Here is a 10,188-nt window from a genome sequence, read left to right on the forward strand (position 1 = left end):
TCTATTTACCTAGCATAATAACTTGTATTATGATTTATCTTTGCTAAGGGTATATATATTTGAAGGCCTTACACTAATAAGTAATGTAGGGAGATAATGTGTAAATGATTGATGTACTATCAACTAATAGACTTAGTTTGAACGTAAAAGTCTACAAACTTGTTCATGTAAGTTACTAAGTATTAATTTATGGAGATAATGTGTAAATGATTGAAGTATTATCAATAGATATTTTTAGTATGAAGGTGGAATTTGAAAAACTTGTTCACGTGACTTGTTAACAACTAATGTATGACGATCATATGTAAATGATTGAGATATTATGAATAGATAGGTTTAGTATGAACGTGAAAGTTGACCAACTTTTTTAGTGAGTTACTAACAATAACGTATGACGATAATGTATAAATGATCGATGTACTATTAAAATATAAGTTTAGTTTGAACGTGAAAGTTGACAAACTTGTTCACGTGACTTATTAACAAGTAATGTATGACAATCATGTGTAAATGATCGAAGTACTATAAATAGATAAATTTAGTTTAAACTTGAAAGTTTCCATACTTGTTCACGTGAGTTACTAACAAGTAACATATGGTGATCATGTGTAAATGATTGAGATACTATCAACAAATAGGCTTAGTTTGAACGTGAAAGTTGACAAATTGTTAACGTGAGTAAATAACAACTAACGTTTAGAGCAGTCATGTATAAATGATCGATGTACTATAAAAAAAATGTTTAATTTTGATGTGAATATTAATAAATTATTCACGGGAGTTACTAACAAATAATATTTAGAGCGATTATGTATAAATGATTAATATACTATCAACATATATGTTTAATTTTACAAAAAATATGAAGTCGATATATTTGCATTCACAAAATTATTTCCAACCTAAAAAACTACTCCATATATTTTTGCGGTTATTTTAACGTTTTTCATTATTTATGACTTATCTTTATACTTGTTTGAATCGTCCAAATAAATTTCGATGCATGTTCATGCAAACTATATTTCATTTTCGAATCCTTTACATGATTTTTCCATGATGAAATTTGACACATATTTACAATACTTATTTATTTTCATATATTTAAAATATATATATTTATATTGCTTGTCACAAGAGCCAAATGGATGAAATATCTTTGTTAATGTAATACATAATTAATTTATGTCTACGAACAAATGATGACCGCTCATGTAGAATCACCTTGACATTTATACCACGGTAGGACACAAGTTAAAATCAAATAAAAATTAAAGTGTAAGAATATTTTCTAAAAAAAACCAAAATCATATTAGTAGAGATCGTCTAACTAAACAGGCGTGTGGGACATAGCGTGAGGTCATTTTTCACACGTAACCAAGCACCAAATTCACTTAATAGAATCTCTAATTCTTGGTGTCTTTACACCAAAAATATATTTTCTTAATTTTGCGTGAAAAATTAGATTCCAACTCTTTGACATGAAATTATTCTTAAACCGAAAAAACTAAAAGAGACTTGAAGTAAATTTACCATTTTATTCTCAATTTGCTGTAATTCAAGGAGAATGTAAGTTATGAAATCTTCCTCTACACCTTATAATTTAAGGACGGATAAAAAATTCTTAGTTGGAATGGGCTTGAAAAAAAATTAAAGTGTTCTTACAAAAACTAGCATGTATCCCGTGCTTTTGCACGAGTAATAATATAAAAAATCGTGAAAAAAATATTACGGTAAAATTTTTATGGGCGTGTCAACCCACAATCCGACCCAAGTATCCATTTACTCTCACATATATCTAAATTAACCACAACTCTCGACCCGGCAATCCAGACACTATAAAAATTAAGTATCATTATATGTATATATATAGATTAGTTAGTTAAAAAGTTGAACTTATATTGTTAAAATGTCACGCATTTATCAAATTTTGGGATGAATTTAAAATATAAAGTGTTATTAGCCTAGTTGGTTAAAAGGTTGTATTTATTTTGTTAGGTTGCAAGTTCGAACCATACCTATAACATTTTTAATTTTATTTTTAACCGTTTTAAGTTTATGGCGGGTCAACCCACAATCCGACCCAAGTATCCATTTACTCTCACATATATCCAAATTAACCACAGCTCTCGGCAATCCGAACACTTTAAAAATTAAGCATCATTATATATATATATATATATATAGATAACAAAAAATTTATAGATAAAACCTGATTAAATGGGTGTGCCTTTTACATAGATCAAGTCAAATTTGTTATTTTGTAAAAAAAAAAAAAAAAAAATTCTTGTCATCATTAATTATTAATTGTTTTTGCCAAAATAAAAATAAAATAAAAATCAGAAATAAAGTAAATATTTTTGTTATAAAAAGTGATAAAAAAAAACGGGATCATATTTTTACTAACTTCATTTAAAATTTTATCCAAATATTACTAAATTTGTTCATTAATTTTAAACCCAATTATTTTTATTTAATTTAATCTTATATTTATTATAAAATAAAATAAATTTATTTTATAATAAATATTAATTTTTAAATAACTTGTACTATGTTTTCATAATTTGAAAAGACATATTATTTTCTGAATACTTCAATGAAGAAATTAATATTGAGGACCCAAGCCAATTAGTGATTATAGATAGGGCATATTTTGTTTTTAGAATAATGATGAGAGCGATTGGGCAGTGACTCCCCAGTGACTCCTTATGGTATATTTTAAATTTAATTTATTTTCAAATATCAGAGTGCACCATAACGCTTCGTATTCCTATTAACCCCATAACCCAAAAAACCCAAAACCCATAGAATTCTCAAAACTATCGCGCGTTCTGAGATTCAATACCCTACCCATCATTCGTTCGCTTATCGTCGCCATCGTTCGCCTATCGTTCAGAAACCCTAAACCGTCACCGGCTATATTTTATCTAGTCGCTTTCCGTTCAATATTAATTGTCATTCTTCAATTTTGAAATGATAAAAAATGTCCATTATTCTAAACTATTTGAGTACAGTTGTTTGTTTAACTTGTGACCTTCTATGATGTTCACGATTTAGAAAAATAAATCATGGTCTTTGATGCATCAAAGAATAACGAAGCCAAGAAGACTAATAACCAAGCAAGAAAGAGTCCGAACACGATTAGGAAAAGTCCGAACAAAGCAACCAAGAGTCCAAAAAAGAAACCTAGAGTCCGAATAAAGCAAGGAAGAGTCTAAACGAAGCCAACGAATCTAAGAAGAGGAAGTTCTCTGACAACGCTGAGATTGAAAGGTAACAACCGATTAAAACATTTTAGACAATAAAATAAAATATTAGACAGTGACTATTAGAAATTTTAGACTTCAAATGTGAGAAACACATTACAATTTAGATTATATGACATTACAATTTAAGTTATAAGACATTACACTTTAGTTTATAATACATTACACTTAAGTGTATCAGACATTACACTTTAATTTATAAGACATTACACTTTAGTTTATTAGACATTACACTTTAGTGTATCAGACATTAAACTTTAGTTTATTAGACATTACATCTCAGTTTATCAAACATTAAAATTTAGTTTATCAGATATTACAATTTAGTCTATTAGATATTATAGTTTATTCTATTAAACATTACAATTTAATATATCAAGCATTATATTTTAGTGTATAAGAAATTATATTTTAGTTTAAATGACATTACAGTTCGGGTTATAAAACATTATAGTTTATGTTATAAGACATTACACTTTAGTTTTTCAGACATTACACTTTATTGTATCAGTCATTACACTTTAGTGTATAAGACATTACACTTTAGAGTATCAGACATTACACTTTAGTTTATCCGACATTATATTACAATTTTGTTTATTAAATCTACTTTTTTTTTCAGTTTGAAGGTATATAAGAGGAACTTTCCTCTATGAAAAAGCTTGCCCCACCTTGGCCCCTGCCCTAGCTTCTTCCATTCCCATTACTTCCATTCTTGCAAGGTAACAATTATCATCTTCTCAAACATTCTGTGTAATGTTCTCAAAATAAGATTTTTATTTTCTTTCTTTTATAGAGGCAAGGTATTTAAGAGGAAGCTTTCTTCACCCACCGCCCCTTGTTCTTCCATTCCTGCTTCACCCCTACTTCTTCCACTCGTTCAAGGTAACAATTGTCATCTTCTCAAACATTGATTTTAATATTCTCAAAACTTTATTATCATATACTTTTTTTTACAGGGGCAAGGTATCTAGAGAAATGTTTATTCACTCCCCGCTCCCTCTACATCCGTTCACGCTTCTTCCATTCCTGCCAAGTGACAATTGACATCACCTAAAAATTTTATTTTAATGTTCTCAAAACTTGATTTTAATATTCTTTCTTTTATAAAGGCAAGGTATTGAATAGGAAGCTTTCTTTACCCACCACCTCCTCTTCTTCCATCCCCAGTTCTTCATCCCTACTTCTTCCATTCGTCCAAGGTAACAATTATCATTTTCTCAAAACTTGATTGTAATGTTCTCAAAACTTTATTGTCATTTACTTTCTTCTATAGATGTTCACCCGATGCTTCCACTTTTTCCATTTGTTCAAGGAGACGACCTATTTTAAACATCCTAACTTCTCCAAATGGCCTTTATAAACTCGTCTGAAGAGTCTCGAGAACTTTTAGAAAGACTTTTTTAAGGCAATTGGTTTCGTCACCCACCTTTCTTTGGGTATTTTAAAATGACCCTTTGATCTATGTCGTCACCTCTTGAGCAAGTTCGATGCTAGAAGGACTTCTCCTATTCTGAGTAATGTGGAGATGCTAAAAATCGATGAAATAGACGTTTATTGTGCACTAAACCTCCCTAAAGGTGATGTCGAAATAACAAAGTCTAAAGGATAAACATCTGATGGAATCGAGTACCACCAAATGCTGAGGATTTGGTGGAGAATATGGATCAATAATGATAATATTGGAATGATTTGGTGGAAAATATTTTTCCCCTTTGTAGAGTAGACACCGCTTTTGGCACGAGCAATGGAGAACCACTATTTCTTATCATCTGGACCATTCATTATTGCTACTATCTTAGAAATGCTAAAACCCTTTGATCAAGCATAAGCGTTATAATATTCACAAAACTCCTTTTTGGAATGAAAAATCATTCCAACACTGGAGATTTGAACATCGTAGATGAACTTCATGATTCATGAATCTATAGAATAAAAGAGAAATTGTGTTAACAAATTTACACCTCAATTTAAATGACATTACACTTCAGTGTATAAGAAATTATACTTCATTATAATAGACATTATACTTCAGTATATTAGACATTACACTTCATTTCATCAGACATTAAACTTTAGTGTAAAAAGATTACATTTCAATATTTTAGAATTTAAATTTCAGTTGAAAACACTACTTAGTGGAGTTTAAAAAAATAAAATTTCTTTTAGTGTAAAAGAAATTACATTTCAGTATATAAGAATTTAAATTTCAGTTAAAATGACATTACAATTGAGTTCTTAAAGCATTACACTTCAGTGTATCAAATATTACACTTCAATGTATCAAACATTACACTTCAGTTATAAGAATTTATATTTCTGTTTTAAAACACATTATCGATCATTATTTAAATGACATTAGATTAAATTTCAAATTACATTACATTTTAGTTAAGTTTTAAAAAACATTAATGTTTAGTGTAAAAGAAATTTCAGTTTAGTATATATGACACACTTTAGTGTATCAGATATTTTTTTGAAAATATTTGGCCACAAGGGGTTTAAGCACATAGCCCGCAAACACACTTAACCATTTAACTAAGCACATAATTCCACCTGATGGGCTCGAGCCTAGAACCTCTCAAAGAGACTGAGAATATCCACATCTTATTGTCGCTAAGCTAGAAGAGGGGATCAGTGAATCAGATATTACACTTCAATAAATAAGACATTACATTTCAGTTTTAAAACTCATTATAGATCAGTATTTAAATGACACTAGATTAAATTTCAAATTATATTACATTTTAGTTGAGTTTTAAAAGACGTTATTATTTAGTGTAAAAGAAATTCTAGTTCAGTATATATGATATTACACATTAGTGTATCAAGTATTACACTTCAATTTATCAGATATTACACTTCAGTATATCAGACATTATACTTCAGTATATAAGACATTACACTTCAGTTATTAAGAATTTACCTTTCAGTTTTAAAACTCATTATAGATTAGTATTTAAATGACATTAGATTACATTTCAAATTATATTACATTTTATTTGAGTTTTAAAACACGTTAATTTATAGTGTAAAAGAAATTATAGTTTAGTATATATGATGTTACACTTTAGTGTATCAGAAAATACACTTCAGACATTACACTTCAATTTTAAAAAATATTAAAATTTAGATATTACACTTCACTTTAAAAAGAATATTACAGTTCTTACATTAAAGTTTAGTTCAAAATAATAATATAGTTCATACATTACACTTAAGTTTAAAAATTGTACAAGTTAACGTCTTCTTCACGGTCGTCTTGTTCGCTATAGTCGTCTTCTTCGTATTGGTCTTCATGGTGGTCTTCTCCGCGCTTGTCGTCATGTGAGTCATTGTTTGCTTCGATTTGGGTTTATCATTGACAAAGAAATCTAAAGCTCGTACTTTTGAGCTCTTGCTGATTGGAGAATGCTATGATTTGATCAAAACTGAAAAAAGAGCGCGCGCGTTTACTTTCTTTTTATTTATTTTTCCACCGTGGCATATTTTATCCACGTGGCTACCCGGTGGTGAGTTGCTCGAGAGTCGTTGCCCCACCGTCGCCCCCTATCATCATTCTTTTTTTTATTCTCCTTCTCAAATTTTATCTCTATTTCTAAGTTATTTTTTCTTTTTTTTAAAAATATATTTATTTGTTCAATTTTTTTTAAAATAAATTTATTTCTTCTTAGTTAATCCCATTCAAAATTAAAACGGAAGCCTTATAAAAACAATAATTGAGATTAAATCAGTATTAAAGAATAAAAATTATAATATTTAATTCAGACTTCAGCTTAAATAATCCAATTTGAATTATTTGAGAATTGAATACATAATTAGGTGAATAAAAGAAAAAGTAGAATTTTGGTGCAAAATTTTTTGAAATGGAAATTTGAGTTAACCACTTGCACCAACCATGAAACACAATCATTCTAAATTTTCTCTCTTTTTCCCCCACTATCTTCTTAAAAAGTTGAAAAGCAGCTAAAACTTTTATTCAGTCTTCACACCTCCCTTTCTCTCTTCCCATTTTAACAAAACAAAAGCCCACAGTGTAACTTTCTACTTGTTCTTCATCTTCCATCCCTTTAATTTTCTAGCAAGAAGTAGAACTCAACCTACATTAGTTCCTCAATTTGTGTGCATGTCTGTCCAAAAAACTATGTCAGAACCTTCTCCATTGTCCCAAACACAAGAGGTCGGGGCAGAGACCAAGCGGATCATCAATCCGCGAGTGGAAATCGACACCTCGCCTCCATTCGCGTCTGTACAGGAGGCTGTTACTCGTTTCGGCGGCAGTGGTTCATGGATACCGCTCCATCTTCTCCGACTAGCTGCTCCTCATGTGAGAATTAGTTAGTTAATTTTCAATATAGTCACAAATTATTATAAACTATATTTATTAACACACATTTATTGGTTTGTTTGTTGACATGATCAGCAGCATAGCGCAGACAATTTAGACATGGATATGATCGAAGAACAAGCTGCGGAATTGGAAAGGTACTTGATAGCCAGAGAAAGGGAGACCATGATTGTGTTGAAGCAATTGGAAGAGACCAAGAGATTTGTTGAGGATGTGAAGCTCAAATTTGCCAGAGATCAAGTATCTGAATCATTTGAAAGGCCTTCCCCTGGCTTAATCTTGTTGGAGTTAAACCAGGCTAAACTTAACCTCCACAAGACTACGGATGATCTCGCCCTTCTTAGAACTTCTGTCGAATCTCTTAGTCAAAATGTGAACAGGAGGAAAGAGCAGAAGAATTTGGATTACAATGGGGAAAAGGTTATGATAAAGCCAGCCATAGCTAGTGGTATGCGAATAATAAGTGATCCCAAGATCTCCTCAAATGCTAAGAAGTTGAGTTTCGAAACAGAGCAGTTTAAGAACATAGCAGAGGCTGCAAGGTATGAGGTGATGAAGGCAATGGCAGAGATAGAACAAACAAAGACAAGCATAACAGTCGTTGAAATGAGATTGATTGCAGCGCGGAAGATGGAAGAGGCAGCAAAAGCAGTGGAAGCCGTAGCCTGCGCAGAAACGAGGCTTGTTCGACCGACCACAGAAATCTTGCCGCCAATAATAGGTTTTTCAAGAAAAGTGGATGAAAAAGTAACTCTTTCTATTGAAGAATACTCTTTTCTTACTCAAAAAGCTCAGGAGGCAGAGGAGCTGTTGTTGAAAAAGAGATCTGTGGCCTGCCATCACGATAGGAAAACTCATTTGATTGAAGAAAAAGCTAATTTCGAAAGAGTAAGAGGTGTCCACGAAGAATTCAGGTCAATGAAACAACCATCATATCCATCTCATTCTCATGGAAGTACTCGTCCGAATTCAGATCAACAAGATGTTGAGTCGTCTTCATCGTCAATCAAGGGAAAAAGTGAGGCAATGTTTAGTAGATCAAGCATTTCAATAGGTGACGTGCTGAATCAGAAGAAGCTGATCGTACAAGACGATATTGTAGTGGAGAAACACATTCAAGGTCAACACATAAGGGAGCGACAACAAGTGTCTCTCAGCCAAATGCTTCGCGAACAAACTGGACTCGTCATGCAGCATCAGAGCAAGACTGTGAAAGGAGGAACCAGTAGTAGTAGTAGTAGTAATACTGGTCATGGACATAAGCATTTCTTTGCACACCATAGGAAGAAGTTTGGATTCGTTGATATTGCCCTTCCCTTGGCCAAACAAAATAAGAAAAAGATGCAGCAGTAGCAGCAGGACCATTCAAAATATTTGATCATAATCTCTCCTGGGTCTCCATCAGTTATATTATATATGCTTGGTTCTTTTTCTTCATTTCTGAGATTGTTTTTTCGATTTGTGTTTCATGAGGGGTGCAATGTACTTATATAGGCTTGCTTGTGTTGGGGATTTAGATTTTCCTTTTTAAGTAAATCTTCTCTATGGTTTGTAAGCTTCTTATCACAATTTTGTGTTTTTTTTCTCTTTTAACTTGAAAAGTTATTTTCTTTGGTTGATTAAATAATATATTTTCTTGTTAATTGCAAGAATTCATCCTTACTGTTTAAGCACACTGAGAAATTTTACCTAACAAATTTTTAAATTTTAAATAATTATTTTGAATAATAAAATTAAAATAATTAAAATTAAGACTAAAACATAATTAGTAATTAATAGGATTAATTAGTGTAATAATTAATAGAATTAATTATTATATTAATTAAACCCTAATTAATTAAAATAATTGCCAAAAAAAAAATACTTTAAGATAAAATGTTGTACTCATTTAATCTTAAATTAATTTTAAGGGGTTAAAAAAATTAAAAAATTTATGATGTATGTGATATTTATTTTATTCTAAATAAATTATTTATAAAACTCAAAAATATCTATAAAGCTTCAAAAAGTATTCATAAAACTTCTAAAAGAGTATTCATAGAGCTTCTAAAAGAGTTGAGAAGTGTTTAACTCACGACAACTTCCCAATCATACTGTAAATTGATTTACATGTTCAAACAAAAAAAAATTATATTTTAGTTCGATTGATCTTATATACTGTCAAATTGTTCAATTTTTTTTATTGAGAAATGATTTTGATATCATTTATAAATTTTTTGTCGAAACAAAACCGAATCAATCACACTAAATCAGAAAAAACCAAATATGATTTTGACTCAGTTTTTGTTCTTGTGTTGTTACTCAAAACAGAAACTCATAAACCTTTCTAATATGTTTTTAAGGATGTTAGGAACATATTTAAGCCAATTCCAAGCAATTCTGATCATGTTGATCAAAAGCTATATTTTTTTTTTATAAAAATATGAATTTTAGTTTTTGAATTGGTCAAAATAAATAGTTAGTGTTCATGTTTTGGTTTCATTCAATCATATAAAGTATAAAAAAGTTATTGACAAGCACCTTACACTCATCAAGCCTTAAAAATTGAAAACCAGTTTTTTTTTCTAAAAACGGTTT

The 10,188-nt window shown here is 30.3% G+C and overlaps 1 protein-coding gene across 2 annotated transcripts; it reads left to right on the plus strand.

Moving 5' to 3' along the window:
• The first annotated feature begins 7,298 nt into the window (after nucleotides 1–7,298).
• LOC124940074 (WEB family protein At3g51720-like) lies at nucleotides 7,299–9,195 on the plus strand. 2 transcript variants are annotated; one of them, XM_047480552.1, is made up of 2 exons: nucleotides 7,299–7,590; nucleotides 7,687–9,195. In XM_047480552.1, the coding sequence occupies exons 1-2, from the start codon at nucleotides 7,390–7,392 to the stop codon at nucleotides 8,962–8,964; spliced, it is 1,479 nt and encodes a 492-aa protein (XP_047336508.1). In that variant the 5' UTR covers nucleotides 7,299–7,389; the 3' UTR covers nucleotides 8,965–9,195. The 2 variants fall into 2 exon arrangements, with proteins under 2 accessions (XP_047336508.1, XP_047336509.1); XM_047480553.1 differs by having other exon boundaries at nucleotides 7,690–9,195.
• The last annotated feature ends 993 nt before the right edge of the window (nucleotides 9,196–10,188 follow it).

The sequence above is a fragment of the Impatiens glandulifera genome, chromosome 5 (genome assembly GCF_907164915.1).
Source record: "Impatiens glandulifera chromosome 5, dImpGla2.1, whole genome shotgun sequence".
Lineage (NCBI taxonomy): Eukaryota > Viridiplantae > Streptophyta > Magnoliopsida > Ericales > Balsaminaceae > Impatiens > Impatiens glandulifera.

Excerpts from the sequence above, each read along its gene's own strand:
- LOC124940074 (XM_047480552.1), top strand. The coding sequence starts at position 7,390 with ATGTCTGTCCAAAAAACTATGTCAGAACCTTCTCCATTGTCCCAAACA. Across the intron at positions 7,591-7,686 it reads TCCGACTAGCTGCTCCTCAT|CAGCATAGCGCAGACAATTT; the intron begins GTGAGAATTAGT and ends TGACATGATCAG.